Genomic DNA, 18079 nt, shown 5'->3' on the forward strand with positions numbered 1-18079 from the left:
ATAAGCACGATAGCCTTATTTGAAAAATATTACCACAGTGAAATTGACCTGCATATGTTTCTGCCTTGCCAGCGCAGCATCAAGTTGTGGTCACTGAATCTCGGGTTCAGGAATTTTTTTTTTACATTATTGAAATTCGCTTTTTGTATTGCCATACTATTTCTAGCAGCCGTCGCCATCGGCCACCTTTAATTTATGGCGTGCTCAGGCGCATGTGCATGCACACATGTGCCTCGTTCCTCATGCTGCGCATGCTGCGTGTTTGGAAAAAGAGAAGAATAAAATATAGCTGCTTCAGCTCCTGCCATTGGCCTGAACGGTTCCCTGGTCTTTCGCTCGCTGCCTCACGGATTGTTACAGTGGACCTAACCTCAGTCTCTATGCTGTAGGTGGTATGCACTTGACGTCATGCACAAGGAGCACTAGCATCGGGGTCGCCATATTGAAGGTCCGTGCTCTTGCCGCACATGCAAGAAACTCGCCGCACGCGCCGTCTCCAAGATCCATACGGTGACTTGGATAACCAGAGGCTTCCGGAATACCTCCTGCACGTCGACGCATGGGCAGCATGGACGGCAGCGCCAACGGACCTTCGAAATGACGCGGCAATAGTTTCGCCACCTAGTGGATCAAGGCTCAGTGCATACCCCTATTGAAACATTCTTCCAGCACTTCACGTGCAAAAAAAAAAGCCTTTGGCGACAATACTTTGCATAAAATGTCAAATTTCAATAATGAAGTTTTGATATAGCAAGTAAATTGCCAATTGTACTGACTTCATTATATCAAACTTTCACTGTACTAGTATCAAGTGGTGCAACACTAAATAACACTTGAACATAGAGTATTTTGATTGCCTTCTTCATATTAAGACTTCTTTAACGGCAATTTAGGATAATCATTCCTACTTAAATCATGAACAGCGTAATTGATTCCATCACTATTCTTATCTTTTCATTTCTACAAGCACCTCGTGACATCCCCATTTTGAGAAGTTGACAGTCCCTATAAAGGGGCATTCACACGAGGGAGAAATCTGCGGGGGACACAGGGGGTTGCGGATTACGTGGCTGAGACGTCATGAATTAGTAAGTGGGCACCCGCGCCTCCTCGGAGGACACTGGAACCTTTTCCCCGGCAGGACAAACGATCCCTCGGCGGTGGGGGATATAGTGGAATTTCGGGCTCTTGTTTGGCCACATGTTGCACTTGCTCCTGCAGAGAGCGGCAGTGGGTGTCCAGTCTGCAGCTGGTCGTCAGAAGCTGGTGAAACGGGTGGTACAAGCCACCAGAGTAGTCTGGTAACACTGGTCTCCCCGTGTGAGTGGGGGACAATTGTGGGGAATTCTCCTCACGAGCTGACGTCACTAGGCTCCGCCTTTATCCCCCGACGATTTGTCCCTCATGTGAATACCGCTTAGGGCTTAAGCCATCCAGGCTTTCATGCTTTCTTACCCTAGCTCTGAAATGCGCGTCAATATCCACAAAAAGTGCATGCTTTTTGTGCTAATTAATCAGCACATAGTCAGCAACCTTCGTGCTAGATTTCTACATTTGTCCCTTCTATTACATGCTTTGGTTCCCCTGTCGTGTAACACCAGCATGCCCTGAACTTGTTTTGGCAAGACCAGATTGGACAAATTTGCAACGCACATTGTACTTGATGATGTAAGCCGATATGAGCACGCCTATGCTCTGCAGCAGGTCCCCCAGGACATGGATGAAGGCTGCGCGGATGTTGATGTTGGAGCGTTCGCTGGTGCGGCCATGGCTGTGTCCGCCGAGGCCATGGTTGTGGCCGTGCTGACTCATGCCCGCACAAGGGCAGCAGCCGTGCAACACCAGCCCCATGCTGCGCATCAGTCACAAAGTCACACAACAAATAGCGCTGTATACTACAGTCGGTTATAACTTAAAGGGGCCCTGCAACACTTTTCGAGCATGCTCAAAAAGCGCTGCCGATCGGTAGTCGAGGCTCCCGAGAACACGCGAGCCAAATATTATAGCGATGCGCACGGCCTGGAATTTACAATAAATTCTCAGTCAGCTGAAAATCGCTCCCTCTTCTCTCGACAAATGATGTATTAGTCCGCAAAATATGACGCGATTGTCGGCAGTTCCACCATTGGCTGATGTTATAATCACAATAACACCCTCGTTATTACTTTTGTTGTTAATTCTGAGTTCAATAAGTAGATAATATGTATGTTTATATTATGTTATCGCGTTAAAAACACCGAACAAACATTAATATTAGCACTTCTGGTCTCACCGACAGCTCGTCTGCTCGTAGTTGCGTGGTTCCGTTTTCTTCGCCATGCGCAGTGCCGAAAACGTGAATATTTCTGTGCTTTTGACCATCGCCGGTTGCCGTTGAGAGTGGCAGCCGTTAGAGTGTTGCCTCGTCAGCTGAGAGCTGCATCGTCGGCACGTTCTCACGACCAACCGAGGCACGGGCGCAGCGTGTCTCCGATAACAATGCTGGCGTCCGGTAATGGCGGCGCTTCGGGGTCGTCTGCCAGTGCCGTCTTACGAGGCGGTGTATTGGAGTATGGGCCGAAACCGATCTCAGCTGTCATTCGTTCCAAACGAGCGCGCAGGTTTGCTTCCATGGTTGGCAGAGCGATGAAAACACTATGGCGTTCGAGGTGCACACCCAACATTACCAAACCGACGCGCAGTTTTCAAGCACGCGCGATACACAGTGCGATCGACTCCGCTCGACGAGAACGATGCAAGCCGACCGGAAGTGGCGGCACAGACCACGTGGTTGCGCCGAGACGCCAGAGAGAAAAAAATGAAAAAAATGCCGCCGGCGCTCTTGGGCGGAGCCTCGCTCCTCTGCGCTCCCTCCGTCGACTCGCTGCCTAGCTTTCTGCACACTCGCTGCGTTGAGTTGAGGGAGAAAGCTGCGGAACGTGATCTCTATAATTTGGTAACACCACTTAGACTTGACGGATTCGAAAAATTTTTGCGGCATGATGATGATTAGTGGGGTTTTTTGGCGCAAGGGCCATGGGTGGCCAAAGAGCGCCATGTCTTTTATGTGGTGTTAGCGATGACCAGTGATACAATGATAGGGTGTATTGTGGCTGTATATAGGCCTAAAATCAAGCGCTATAAAGAAGCGTAAAAATGTGTATACAGTCTAAAATTATGGCAGTGACAAGTGGTGTGATCTATGGTTGTGGCCTAAATGACGAGTGATCATGGTATTTACAAGTGAAAAACGGGATAACAGCACGAGTGCCTCCTCAAGGCCTTTGATCCCAAAGGCCGGGAGGCAGGTGCTTCCTTTGATGGAAACCGTAGCTGCAGCCTCAATCATGAGGCCGCGCTACGGAGCGCCTGGAAAAATAACGTTAAAATTGTGTAGATCTTTTAGGAATGCAAAAAGGGACTGATATTTAAAATGGGGTTCTCTCCCAATGAACATAACAGGATGGAGTGGGTGCTGCAGGTATATAGATGAAAAATGCTTTTTTCTGAGAGCGTCTAGTTCCCTGCATTGCAGTAAGGTGTGGAGTACAGTGAGGGGGTCGCCACAATGGTCACATACAGGTGGATCGCCTCCGGACAGAATGTATGAATGTGTACTGTATGTGTGGCCAATCCTAAGTCTGCAGAGTGTAACTTCTGTGTGGCGTGATTTTGATACTGGCGGCCAGTTACCTAGTTGCGGCTTGATAACGTGCAGTTTATTTTGTGTGTGCCTATCCCATGTGCTCTGCCAAAAGGCCCTGAGCTTTCTTTTGAGGAATGGTTTTAAGTCTATTGGAGGGATAGCTACAGATGTATTGGGACTGTTTTCGTGGGCGGATGCTGCTAGCTGATCCGCCAACACGTTGCCTTGTATCTCGCGGTGCCCTGGCACCCAGCACACTACGACGTGCTGTTTAAGTGAGTAGATCGTGCATAAAATAGAGTAGAGCGAGACAAGGACCGGATTTGTGTGTTTTGTCATAGTTTTTAAAGCTTTCACTACACTTAATGAATCCGTGTATATCACTGCCTTTTGTAGTTTTAATTGTTTTATGTGTTTAACTGCCGCAAGTATCGCATAGGCTTCTGCCGTGAAGATACTGGAATCAGGGTGCAGAATACCGGAATCGGAAAAGGATGGACCAACGGCTGCGTACGACACAGAAGTGTTAGACTTTGAGGCATCTGTAAAGAACTCAGGGTGTGGGTACTTGTATTGTAATTCAAGGAAGTGTGTACGGATATGTGCAAGTGGCGCATGCTTGGTAACTTCGACGAAAGAAAGATCGCACTCTATAAGCTGCCACTGCCACGGCGGGAGATAGGCAGCGGGAGCCATTAGACAGTGTTCGAGAAGTGGCACACCCATTTCTTCAGCTAGGCTCCTCACACGAAGTGAGTACGGCTGTCTCATTGAAGGACGGTTGTGAAAAAGTTCAGAAGCAGACAACTCATTGATTGTAGTGTGTGAGGGGTGTTCGTTGTTTGCGTTCACCTTCAGGAAATATACAAAAGATAGGTAAGATCTCTGAAGGTGTAGCGACCACTCGTTCGATTCGACGTAGAGGCTTTCCACGGGGCTGGTGCGAAAGGCGCCCGTAGATAGCCGAATGCCTAGATGGTGGACAGGGTCAAGCATTTTTAGGGCGCTTGGTGTCGCAGACTGGTAGATTATTGCCCCGTAGTCTAGGCGAGTGCGTATGAGGCTTTTATACAAATTTATCAGACATTTCTTGTCACTACCCCACGCAGTGCGTGACAATACTTTTAGAACATTCATTGTTTTTATGCACTTGTGTTTTATGTACTTGATGTGTGTTATAAAGGAGAGTTTCGTATCTAGGATAAGCCCTAGGAACTTGTGCTCCGTTTCTACCGACAGACGCTGTCCATGTAGGCCAATATCTGGATCGGGATGGAGGCCTCTCTTTCGGGAGAATAAGACGCAAGTACTTTTTTGTGCATTCAGTGTAAAGCCATTTTCGTCTGCCCATCTAGAGATCTTGTTTAAACCTAGCTGGACCTGCCGCTCACACATCGAGAGGTTGCACGATTTAAAGCCGATCTGTACATCATCGACATATGTGCAGTAAAACATATTCCGTGGGATGCAAAGACGCAAGGAATTCATTTTGATTATAAAGAGTGTACAGCTAAGTACACCACCCTGTGGCACTCCGGTTTCTTGAAGGAATGGTCTTGATAGAACATTTCCTACTCGGACACGGAACGTACGATCCGACAGGTAGCTCTCTATTATATCTAGCATTCTACCACGTACACCAAGGTGGGACAGGTCTCTTAGTATTCCGAAGCGCCATGTTGTGTCGTAAGCCTTTTCCATATCGAGGAACACAGAAAGAAAGAACTGCTTGTGGGCGAATGCGTCACGGATTTGTGCCTCGATACGTAACAAGTGGTCGGTGGTGGATCTACCCTCGCGAAATCCGCACTGGTACGGGTCAAGTAGATTGTTTCTTTCCAGGAAATGCATAAGTCGGCGGTTTATCATCTTTTCGAAAAGTTTACACAGGCAGCTTGTAAGTGCGATGGGCCTGTAACTCGAAACGGAGGATGGATCCTTGCCCTGTTTAAGAATGGGAACGACGATCGCCTCTTTCCAAGACGAGGGGATCTCGCCGGAAAACCAGATGGCATTGTACAAGGAAAGTAAGGTTTTTTGCGTTTCGGCAGGTAGGTTTTTCAGCATGTCATATACCACACGGTCGGAGCCTGGGGCGGAACTACTGCAGCAGGTTAGCGATGCCTGCAGCTCAGCTAAGGAGAAAGCTCTGTTGTACGCATCGTATTTTGTGGATTTGCGCTCTAATTTCTGTTTTTCTATTGTTGTCTTGTAGCGTTGGAAAGCCTCGGAATAGTGCGACGAGCTGGACACTTGTTCGAAATGTGCGCCTAGAAAGTTTGCTTGGTCTTCTATGCTGTCGCCTTGTGTGTTTACTAGAGGCAGTGAATGTGTTTGTCGTCCTTCTACCCTACTAATCATGTTCCAGAGTTTGCCTTCTTGTGTGTATGAATTGATGCCTGATATAAATTTTTGCCAACTCTCTCTTCTAGCCTGTCGGCGCGTTCTCCTGCCTTGAGACTTGATAATCTTAAAATTTGTAAGGTTCTCCGCTGTCGGGGAGTCGCGAAGCAAACTCCATGCTTTGTTTTGTTTCTTACGCGCATTTCTGCAATCACTGTTCCACCATGGAACTCGTCGTTTTCCAGAGTGTCCACTTGATTGTGGAATACATTTGGTTGCGGCATCAATCAGAAATGATGTAAAGTATTCTACAGCTGCGTCTATGCTTAAGGAAGACATGTCCGTCCAACTTAACAGTGTAACTTTCCGAAACTGTTCCCAATCGGCCTTCTTAATCTGCCATTTTGGAACCTGATGGGGACATTCATTAGTAATTGGTGTGTTCAGAAGTATTGGAAAGTGGTCACTTCCGTAAGGATTATTGATAACTTTCCATTTAATTAGGGGCAGAAGTGATGGAGACGCTATGCTGAGATCTATGGACGAGTATGTTCTGTTTGCAAGGCAGTAATATGTTGGTTGTTTTTTATTCAAGAGACATGCGCCAGAAGAGAAAAGGAACTGTTCAATCAGACGACCTCGCGCATCGCAGCGAGAGTCACCCCATAGACTGTTGTGTGCATTCAAGTCTCCAAGGACCAGAAATGGTTCTGGAAGTTGGTCTATTAAGGACTCGAATTCATATTTTTGGAGTTGGCACTGCGGGGGTATGTAAAGTGAGCAGATTGTGATCAGTTTGTTGAATAGGACGGCTCGAACAGCCACTGCCTCAAGGGATGTTTGGAGTGGTAAGTGGGTACATGCAATTCCTTGGTTAACTATAACGGCTACGCCACCGGATGACGCCACAGCATCATCCCGGTCCTTTCGGAATATGACATATTGGCGTAGAAAATTCGTGTTTTTGGATTTTAAATGTGTTTCTTGCACACACAGCACTTTTGGTGAGTGTTCATGTAGCAGCTCTTGGATATCGTCGAGGTTTCTTAGTAGACCTCTGACGTTCCATTGTATAATTTGTGTATCCATTTTGAGTGTAAGTTAGTGCTGTGTGTACTGAAAGAACTATTACCTTAAGTCACAGAGCCCTTTCCAGGCCCTGTGATGCGGGCTTTTTCTTTTTTGGCGCGCTCCAACGAGCTGCGCCGCTCCTTCGGCGCCTGAGACGCCGTTGGGCTTGCCGTTGTGTCCATCACCTCGGCAGAGGCGCTGGATGCCCGGTCGCGGCTTACGCGGACGGGTGTCAGTGTTTTAGGGCTTTCTGCCTGAACAGAAGGCCCTGGGCCTGCAGATCCGGAGGCCTGCATGCCCTTTGGTTGCGGAGCAGTACGGGCTGCTTCCGCTGAGGGGGCAGATGGCGCTACCGCCCGTCCACTGTGCGTGGTACGTGCGGCCGCCGCGAACCTTTGTGACACTGCCCCCTTGCGTGCCACGTCCGCGAATAGAGTTCCCTGTGGAAAAGAAAGGCGTTTTCGCGCCTCTCTAAAGGAGATGTTTTCCGTTACCTTGAGTGTTATTATTTCTTTTTCTTTTTTCCATGCGGGACAACTACGAGAGTAGGCTGCGTGCCCACCCTCGCAGTTTGCACAACGGGGAACTTCGACACAGTCGTCTGCAGGGTGATCGTGTGAACTACACTTAGCACAGGTTTGACGGCCGCGGCAGCTCTGAGAGCCGTGACCGAAACGCTGGCACTTAAAGCAACGCCGCGGGTTTGGGATGTAAGGTCTGACCTTAAGCTTCAGGTAGCCTGTTTCAAGATATTCTGGAAGGGTGCTTGTGGAAAATGTGATAATCAGGTGTTTTGTCGGGATTTCTTTGTCGTCACGTCTGATTTTAATTCGCTGTACGTGCGTTACATGATGTTCACTCCAGCCCTCAAGGAGCTCACTCTCAGTCAAGTCCAACAGGTCTTGGTCAGATACTACACCTCGCGAACTGTTGAGGGATCGGTGTTGTGTAATAGAGACAGGGGTGCTTCCAAAAGAGGCAAGTTTTGAAAGTTTTTCATACTGGGTCTTACTTTGAACTTCTAGCAAAAGGTCCCCACTAGCCATTCTTGTAGCCTTATAGCCTTGACCGAGTGTGTCGGTGAGGCATTTCGATACAAGAAAAGGAGAGATCGTTCTTGCGTTCTTTTCTAGTGTTTCGCAGTGGATTACGTGGAACCGTGGAAAATTTTCTGTGGGTTTGAACAAGGCGTTGAAAGTCTCTTCGGTGCGCCCTCTCTTTGTGAGACGGCGATCATTCAGGGGAGGAAATGAGGTTGAGGCCATAGATTATGTATAGTTTCGGCAGCCATGCCAGCCGCCCACCATGGAGCCCAACATGGGGACGCGACAACACTTATATTGCTATAAAGTATGTCTACGCCAGCTGTACACAGCTACTATAACCAAATATAATGTGCCCAAGAGAGGGCACATACACAAGGTTAACCCTCGCCGCCAAGAAAAACGGAAGTAAATTGAAGAGAGGAGCAGACAGGAAAGATTAAAAGTAAGAGAAAGACGAAGATGTGGGGAGAGAAAGAGATAGGAAAAGGCGACTGCCGATTTCCCCTGGGTGGGTCAGCCCAGGGGTGCCGTCTACGTGAAGCCGGGGCCAAAGGGGTGTGTTGCCTCTGCAGGGGGGCCTTAAAGGTCCAATCACCCGGCATTGGCTCAACCCCCAGGATCCCCTTTTCCCCGGACACGGCTAAGCCACGCACGGCTAGGCGTGGGAGGGGGTCGAAACCCCCCCGTTAGCTCGGGTCCGTGGTGTCGCTACACACCAAACGCCTGCTTGCGCAGACGCCCCTGCGGGGAATTTTTTTTTTTTTTTTTTTTTTTTTTTTGCGGCATATGACTCGTGAAGAGTCATACGTCAATAATGAAACTATTCCAATATAACTAAGAAAGGTGTTGCAGGGCCCCTTTAAGAATATATACAAGCTCCACCCCATGAACTGTGTCGTCCTTGCCATTCATCTGTGCAAGAGAGTCAGGCTAGGTGGTTTCACTTCCAACTGGTCGTACTTTTTCTATGCTAATGTAAATTCTACGCATATTAAGAATTAAAAGTTTTTCATCACCAATTAAATTATTACATTTCACTGAGAAGTGAAGTCTGAATATTTGACGAAATAATCCAGGAAGTTCACGTTTTTGATCGAAAACCAGCGACCAGAATACGTGCTTGAAAGGGAAAATCACCTACCTGACACACGAATGGCGCTTGACGTCATGTAAATTAGCAAATGCGATTGGATGGGGCATCTATCCAAATTCTCTCTGGGTGGGGCAGTAACGGCTGTTGTAACAGACTATAGTTCACTGTGCCCTCTCTCCCGACTTCAATGTTACTCCCTTTCTGTACATATGTTTGCTTTCTACCAACAAAACAGTAGGACCTCAAGGATACTTTGACATTTAATACAACTTTCCAGCAACAACATTCATAATCAACAATACTAAGGATGACAATACAGTAAAAGCTCGTTAATTCGACACCCGTTAATTCGGAAATTCGGACGGCTCTATTGGTCCCGGCCAAAGTGCATGTTAATCTATGGGACCAAACCTTCGTTAACCCTTTGAGGGTCGAATTTTTTCGCGAAATCCAGTCCAAAAATGTGTAATTTTTTTATTGCTGAAATAAATTCTTCAGACGATTCTATTTAAGAAAAAAATTGTCTAAAATTTTTTTTCGTGACCGTAAAGTGACAAAAAATTCAGTTTTGTTGTTACATACATATGGTTTATTCGTTGTAAAATCAAGCATAATCCTAAAAAAAAAGCTTCACAGTTTTTTATGAATAAAAATTATGCATTGTATTAAACATAGCTCACAAAAATACAAAAATAAGCACACCGGAGTACGTTTCCGGTTAAAAACGCTCGTGCTCTAACACTAAAAACTTTTCAGCGTGTGATAGCCTTTGAAGCATGGCTCCCCGTGCACGCGTTTCAGATGTCGCTCCTTGATCGTCATCGGAGTCTGAACTCGTCAAAAAATCCTCGTCTGACGAACTGAAATCCAATGAATCAGATTCTGATTCGGCACTTGGGGAATAGTCCGCATCGGAAGAATCGCTGCTCTACTCACCGGCAGCAGAGCAACCGGCGCGCGCTTCCATAGCGTAAGCGAACTGCGTCAGTGAGCGCACGGAAGAAAACTCTATGGTTGTGCGCCCGTCCGGAAAGCAAAACGAGTGAAAAAGCTACAGTAATACTTCGTCTTATCGCCAACAAGACGTAGTTAGTTTTTCCGAGACCCCAAAACAGGAAACGCAATCACGGCGGCGTCTTTTGTGTAATTTAGCGCCGCACGGAAACAGATGTAATCGCGCGCCGGGGTGCAATAAACGAGAGAGTAACAAGCGGTCACCCTTTGAGAGGTTAGAAGCCGAACAGCCATCAGCTTTGCGGGCGCAAGAAGCGAAAACCACCCGAAGGACGAAACCGAAACCAGCCGGACCGCGTGCGCGCGTTCTGATGCAAGTCTACAAGCCGCCGCGCTTCTTTAGAAAGAAAAAAAAAAGACGGAGAGACATTGGCGCATTAAAAAAATTACACGTATTCCCGAAGCGTGGCAGCACATTCCAAGCAAGAGAAATGGGAGAAGGCGCGCGTTTGAATCCAAACCGCGCCGCGGGCGCTCTCGGTTGCGCAAGCGATAGCCGGCGCGCGGCGCGCCATTTTGCGAAGCATAAAAAAAGCAACAACGGAGGGACATCGGCGCATGAAAAAAATTCCACATATTCCCGAAGCGTGGCAGCACATGCCAAGCAAGAGAAATCATCGAAAAAGGCGCGCACTTTAAACCAGCTGCACCGCGAACGCGCTCGGATGGGCAAGCGATAGGCGGCGCGCCGTTTTGGGAAGCGAAAAAAAAATACAACGGAGAGACATCGGCGCGTGAAAAAAATTCCACGTATTCCCGAAGTGTGGCAGCACAGGCCAAACAAAAGAAATGATCGAAAAAGGCGCGCGTTTTAAAAATAAACGCTATGCCGTACATGTACGACGAAAACCCTTTGGTACCAGCAACCTTCTGCCGTACATGTACGGCGAAAACCCTGAAGGGGTTAATTCGTCAGAATTGGGTTCCACACCGCTTAATTCGGACAAATTCTGACGGCTGCCGCTACACAAATGTGTGGTAAAGCAGCGCTGGCACCACTGGGGCGAAACCGAAACTTGAGTGACATCGCCATAGTCATCAACTAGTGGGGGCGATCGCAGCGTCACCGAACGTCGGCGTCTTCTTTCTTCGCTCCACGTAGTTCCACTGCGCCTCCGACGCCATTTTCCCTTGTGTTGTGTCGGCACCGACTCTTCTTGCGGAGTTCTTGTTTTTTCCCGTTGTGACCGTGTTTACATGTGAGGCCCGAGCATGCAGCAGTAGCCGACGGTGGCATCGACGAGGTGTCAGCCGAGTCCACCGACGGTGACTGCCCGACCTTCGATGCTGTCCTTCCCACAGATATGAATGACCCTTCAGGACTACATCGCGATTGATGATTGTGTCGCCACGACTGGTCTCCTGCCCGATCAAGAAATTATTAATGATGTCGCGACCTCATCGCACCTCACGGGAAGTCTCGGAGGCGCTTATGATATTAGAGGGCGTTTGCCTGAGCACTTCCGACAGTTTGCGTGCTGTTGGCCATTTGGAAAAGTTAAGAAAAATTGTAATGTAAGCCGGAATCTGCGTGAAAACGCAGACGACCATTACAAAATACTTCAGCAAATAAAGGTATGCTTCTCCAACTTGATTTTAATGTTGTTTTTCCTGTTCATTCGTTAATTCGGCATTCGGTTAATTCGGACATTTTTTCCGGTCCCGTGAAATCCGAATTAACGAGCTTTTACTGCATACATTTATGCTTAATGTTTACCACATTATATGTTCCCGGTAGGCATAATTTTTCAGGCCAAACATTGAGTATGATGCTGAACTGATTAAAAGGTACACTTTTCGAGTCAACAGATCCCATGAAAACAAGACAAGGTGAAGCAAACGTGCGAAGAAGAATATAAGCTGCCCACCACAGCATTCGCCCAGCGACACCACACACAAATGTTGGCAGAGACTAAGGGTATTTTTTCAGCTAGTGGCAAATCTTAATGTCGCAAAATATCACAAATCCCTTTCGTTACAGTTGTTACTCCTCTGAGACAGTCGACATGTTGGGCTCCACAGATCACTGGCCACATCATTTCACAGACAGATACGTAAATTTGACGCACTGCTCCTATGATGAACGAGCAAGATGCACTCACATGATGTTCATGGCAACACCCGTGCCAGAGACTATGAGCATGATGTCTGCATCAATGTCATAGTCGTCATGGTAGATCCGCTGCACGGCTGTGTAAACTAGGATGCCCGTTAGCACCCAGATGAACACGACACTCAGCACAGCACCCAGGACTTCTGCAAAATATGAGACAGCATGCGATAATAAAGCGCTAACCGTACATCTGCACAGTTCACCTTTCTCAGAAGTTCATGACTCATAATACCGTCACTCTGATTTCGGAGGCATGAGGTCAAGCTTTAGTGTGTGGCAAAAGTTGTGAATGTAAGCGAGCAAGAACTAGAGTGAGTGCTCGCAGAATCGAACAATATTTTATTTACTGGTCACAAGACTCCGGGCCAAGTTTGCAGTAGGGACAGAAAATGCTACTAGGGGTGACACTGCAGAAAAGGAGGCTACAATTCCAGCCACCGTCACCAGCTTGTTTTGGAAGTTTCCGCTGCAAAGACTCGTTCAGATGTTTCTGGGATCCCCTTATGCAGTATCAAACACTTGTATACAAACAAAGCTCCTTCTTCCTCAGCCTGGCACTCTTGAGTGTGGGTCGCCTCCTCTAGACTTCAGTTATCTACTTCTCGCCCTTTTTTTTCGCTCTTGAATTTTCCTTCTGTGCTCTTTTGTTACAACGTAGAAAGAATACTCACACTGAAGTGGTATGATAACCAGTGCCTTAACATGCACAATCATCTAGAACAGCACATAGATGAGGCACAAAAAAAATGATACTAATATATGAAAGGGAAATTGACAACCACCCGTTTGTAGCACGAAGCCATAATGGAATTTTCAGAAAGCTTTCTTTCTGAAAAATCTGAATGGATTTCCTTGTGGCTTCATGCCACAAACGGGTGGTTGCTAATTTCCCTTCCTTAACCCTTCCACCACCTTGTGAATTTCCACAGAACTGATTTGCAGACCAATATATAAGACCAATAAGAAGAAGTCAGTCAGACATGGACATTCAAGCATCACAGCTATTTTTCTGCAAATGAGAGAGCCATGCCACTGATATTGTTATTGTGACCTATGACCAATTTCTGCATGCCAGGGCTCATGCAAAGGAGCCACCTCTTACCTGCGCGATAGAAGCCAAAGGACAGTCTCTTCGTGGGAGACTTCTGTGCAATCCAGACAGCAAAGATGGAGATCAGAAAGCCAGCCAAGTCGGCGCACAGGTGAGCGGCGTCCGACATGATAGCTAGGCTGTTGGACATGTAGCCACCTGGACATAAGGAAGCCACAATAAGGCAAGAAGGGTCAGTGTCCCGCACAAGAAATGCAATGCACTGTATGTGGAAACACCGAGGCATTAGCCCTAATCAAGACAATCACAGCGAGAAAAATCGGCCTCGCCACCAAGTACACTGAATTCGCACCAATGCGCAAACCAAATGAACAGGGGGGCTTAACATCACTGAAGAATCATGCTCCGTGTCACACAATTTAGTCCAACTTGCTTCCAAAGCTACATCAATACATCGCATACATAATAAATTCAAATTAAACAATCCTTGCCCAAGGGAGTCAAGGTAAGGATATGTTCAGGGTGAAGCAAGCAGAATAAGGAATGGTTTCATCCTCTCCTACTGTGTTTAGATCCACCTGACACTGCAGAAGATGTGGCCATGAGGCTCTTTGTTAAATATTTGCATATTCCTTTTCATCATGGCAATAGCACCTGAAAACAAACACCTCCGGTGAATGCGTGTTTTTATCGTGTATTCACTGTTTCAAGAATCACACAGTAAGCCACCAGAAAGGGATACTGCACCATGACCATCACTGAGATAAAAGGAAGACATGACACTAAGTATACCGTAAAGTGCTAATTGAGCTCCACTTAAGCTGGATGAAATCGCGATTCAAGCCTGTGGATTGCGTACTATGTCACCATACGTCAGCCGCTCCGCGTTCCCGCTTCGGTCCGCGCGGAGTGATTTGTGAAATGACGGAGGCTCAAATCACAGTTGGGATCCTCGGGGAGCAATGCCGAAATCCTCGCTTGTAGCGTGAATTCTCCCCTGTCGTGTGAATCCTGGCTGCAGAGAGATCCGAATCACGTCACATGTCACGTGACTGATTCGTCCGCGATCATGTCCGTCGTGGGAATACAGCTTTAGAAGCATCAGCAACAGCATTAATGTTTACTCATGTAACAGATGTAAAACTAAGGAGTAATTAGGTTACTCTTATACCATAATGGATAAAATGTGCGCCTTATTTCATGAAACTTGCAATCTGAATACTTGTAAGCCATTGCAAGCCTACAGCCTTCAGGTCCTCACAATATTTAGCTGCACCCCGACAATATTACTGCTTGCATTGAAGCTCTGCTATCAGTACTGATTATGATTTATCCTAGTGTTTCACAGAACAAAGCATATGATAAGGAGACCATTATTGACAGAATCGCTAACCGCTCCAAAGAAAGTTCAGAAAAATGTCATACATTTCAGCTATATGCAGACTATGGTGGAGATACTAACCTACTACTTCAGCTATCATAAATGTAAGGCAGATGAGGCAGCTGATAATGAGTTGTCTCTGTGCCACCTTGGTCGAACGCCTTGGCTGGTGGTTTGCATGGCAGTGAAGTGACTCATCGCTTTCATCTTCACTGGTGTCCTGTGCAAGAACATAAGAAAAAGGTATAACATTTTGCCACATTTCGCTTTTATGTTACAGCTACAAAGGATTCTGAAAACACCAGAGTATATGCGAATAAATTAGCCATATTTGTCAGATAACGAGGTATTTGACACGTAGCAAGACCACTGTAGTGGCAGTGATGTCACTGTGGCTCAAAAAAAAAAAAAAAACAGTCATTGTTTGTTTTGCATACAATACGTATGTCAGCATTATTGATGCACTCAAGCTCCTGTTCCCTGCGCTTTGAAGCTTCGCCGCAAATGCGTACAGCGGGTATTATGTGACAAGACAGCCCTCAGCTTTGCTTTGGAAACTGCGCAGCTTCCAGTCAACCATGCGGCAACATAAATGGAACAAAGCCAGTCGCCAAGTGTTGGTGACGGCAATAACGGAAAGAAGGTGCCCACACCCAGTTCTCAACAATATATATATTTCTAAAACTTGTTTGCAAACAGTGCGGTTCCGCATACTCACGTAAAGGAGCGCGGAGCTTTCGCCGGCATTTTGCCTGTAGTTCACGCAAGCATCCGACGCGGTGACAGGCGTCGTGTCGCCGTTTTGCTGCGCTCCGTTCGCCGAATTAAAACCCGCAGGCGGCAGCCTGCTTTGGCGTAGGCACTGAGTGGACGGGTCACCGGCGTTGCGACAGCGCCGACACAGGCAAAAGTCCTCGTTATCATCCATCAGACTTAGTGGTGCGCTGGTAATATCGAGAAGTTCTTCGTCTCCAGATACAGAATCCTCCGAGACGTACGCTACACGTTCACTGGTGAATAGCTGCTTCACTTTATCACGAACAAGGGCGAATTTGGCGGAACCACCGGATGCCATTACAGCTGATAAAACCAGCGGGCTCCAGCCTCCAGGAGGAGGCAATCGACGGCGCTAACAGCTCCGGTTGCGAACCATTTGGATTGCTTGCTAAGGCATTCGACCGTCCCATATCGCCCCCAAGCCAGCTAGTAAAAGAAGTTCGAAGTCCACCGAACGAAATAAATGGAAATAGAGGCGAGTGTTTCTTCACGCCACCTTCGCACAGCCACTGCAGCCACCAGCAAGATACAGGAGGGCTGGCTGGAGAAATGTATCAGTTGTGACCGTTGTGACGTCTTCGAGCGGCGGAAGGATGCGCATTGGTCGCATTTGCTGTCATGACTTATTCATTGAATAAAACAATACATTTGTTCGGTAGAAAAAATAAAGCTGCTCATTGTGCTGACGATCACTCTCTCATCTTGTTACGAGCAGCAGCTCTTATGCTCATTCCGCAAAAAATAACAAGCGTTAAGTAAAAAAAAGTTTTAGAACTACTTTTTGTACGCGGATACAGATGGCGCCAACAGACCAAAATATATCCCATGCATTTTAGAACGCCACAGTTATCGAGAGCTGTCAGTCTTCCGGTAACGTCACTTCCGATTTTGGGTGGCGTTTTCCTCTTTGCATTATCCCCGCCATCTTGAGAGTGATCTGCACACGGCTCCAACCTGAATATAGTCCCGCGGGGATATTTAAAGTTACGGGAGATACAGGTAAGATACGATTTCACCATTTCCAAGGCTCGCACAGGCCACTTCGAAGTGCGGTAGCGGCGCCCTCCGAAAAGCCTCGCCGAAGCGAGGTGACTTTGCCGCACTACGGCGTATGTTGCCGTATATGGAAGGATGGTGAATGCCTTCCAACAAGCTGCGCCATCCTCCGAGACGCTCATCCTCGATTCGGGCACGCGGCCGCGGTGAGCCGCGGATGTCAACACATACACGGTGTCAGGTCTTCAGCCGCAGTAATGAGCACTCGTGTTCGAGCATTGGCACGCCGCACTAAGCCTTTCCGAAGGCTGCAGTTGCAATGCTTGCTTTTTGGCGGTATTGCTTGGTGTCGCGAGCGAGCGCGTGCGACCGGCGCAGATTTATCTGCGGACGCAGTTCTTTATAATATCGTAATTTTTCGTTGTCTTCCGAAGACATTATTAAACCACAGTATGTGAAATATTAAGTGGAACGGATTTCGTGTTTGGAATAAACCAAACAACACACATCCATGTTTAGCCTTGAATGCGGGGGCCAAGTCGGCTTCACTGTAACGCTAGGGATGTCCGGTCGCCTCGAACTTAATTAGGATGCCTCCAGTCTACATTTTTGCTTCTAAAATGGGCCCAAGTTCGCCAGTGAACAAAAATTTCGTACGTAATCGTCGTGCCAATTTGTGGAATCAGAATGTATATGAAATTTGGTAACGCGCTGCTCGCAATGACCGCTTGCTTTCGCCTGCATGTTGTGGCGAATCGGGAGCATCGTGGTCTGGAGAGTGATAAAATAGGCCGATTTCTCTTTACGCCGCAACAAGGGATACATGCGGAACACTTGTGCTGACACATGCGTCGCCTCGTCGTCAGCTGTGTTTTTAAATAGAACTAGCGAATTTCGGAGGGCGCATCGCAGTTTAAAATAACACTTGTTTTTCGCGCTAGTGGCTGTCAACGCGAGCCTCTTATCTAGTGTGAGGTGGGCAGTGTGGTTAGTCGCCACTCGAACATTGCACACGTGTGTGCGTTCTCGCTTTAGTCGTGCCGAGTTGAACGTCAGCACGCCAAGTAAAATAAATAAATGAAAAATAGCGACAGAAACGCTGTTTCTTCACCCACATAATGCAAGTACGCGCAGCGCTGGGCATTCTTCCACCGTGACGCGGTTCGTTCTTTTTAGGGGCGAAGCTCCTTAAGGCGGCACCCGTTCGTCCCTCGTAGTCGTCGTGATCGTAGTAGTGAGTAACAAGTCTTACGCTTTGACCTCCAAGGTGGTGCCGGTGGGAGATTTCTCCTGTGCGTTGTTGAACAATAAAAAATTCGCAGCGTGCGCGTTAACTAAAAGCCGAATTCTTCTGTCTCTCATTCCCCATTAGCAGCCATTGGCATGTTCCAGTAGGAAACGTTAGTAGAAGTAGAAGTGTAAGTGTTAGCTAAAAGCCGACTTCTTCTGTCTCTCATTGCCATTAGCAGCCATTGTTTACCTCCAAGGTAGTGCCTGGTGAGATTTCTCCTGTGCGTGATTAAACAATAAAAATTTTGTTCAAAACGCCGTTGATTGATGAAATAAACC

The 18079-nt window shown here is 47.3% G+C and overlaps 2 protein-coding genes across 3 annotated transcripts in view; one reads left to right on the forward strand and one right to left on the reverse strand.

Annotated features, from left to right (window-relative positions):
- The window catches only part of LOC119393499 (zinc transporter 2), a 73405-nt gene that overhangs the window by 23350 nt on the left and 31976 nt on the right, over positions 1 to 18079 (reverse strand). The window contains exons 1-5 of one of the 2 annotated variants that reach the window (XM_037660557.2): positions 15456 to 16073; positions 14819 to 14957; positions 13408 to 13554; positions 12295 to 12448; positions 1654 to 1852 (exon numbers count right to left, since the gene is read on the reverse strand). In XM_037660557.2, coding sequence (XP_037516485.1) covers positions 1654 to 1852; positions 12295 to 12448; positions 13408 to 13554; positions 14819 to 14957; positions 15456 to 15812 — 996 coding nt within the window. In that variant the 5' untranslated portion in view covers positions 15813 to 16073. Of the gene's footprint in view, positions 1 to 1653; positions 1853 to 12294; positions 12449 to 13407; positions 13555 to 14818; positions 14958 to 15455; positions 16074 to 18079 lie in introns of those variants that run through there. The other variant, XM_037660558.2, reaches the window with a different exon arrangement.
- Positions 16332 to 18079, forward strand: part of LOC119393498 (zinc transporter ZIP10) — a 90631-nt gene continuing 88883 nt past the window's right edge. Inside the window, exon 1 of the mRNA XM_037660550.2 lies at positions 16332 to 16513. The gene's annotated coding sequence lies outside the window, so the exon portion shown is untranslated. The remainder of the gene's footprint in view (positions 16514 to 18079) is intronic.

This window comes from Rhipicephalus sanguineus, chromosome 5 (assembly GCF_013339695.2).
Source record: "Rhipicephalus sanguineus isolate Rsan-2018 chromosome 5, BIME_Rsan_1.4, whole genome shotgun sequence".
NCBI classification, from domain to species: domain Eukaryota; kingdom Metazoa; phylum Arthropoda; class Arachnida; order Ixodida; family Ixodidae; genus Rhipicephalus; species Rhipicephalus sanguineus.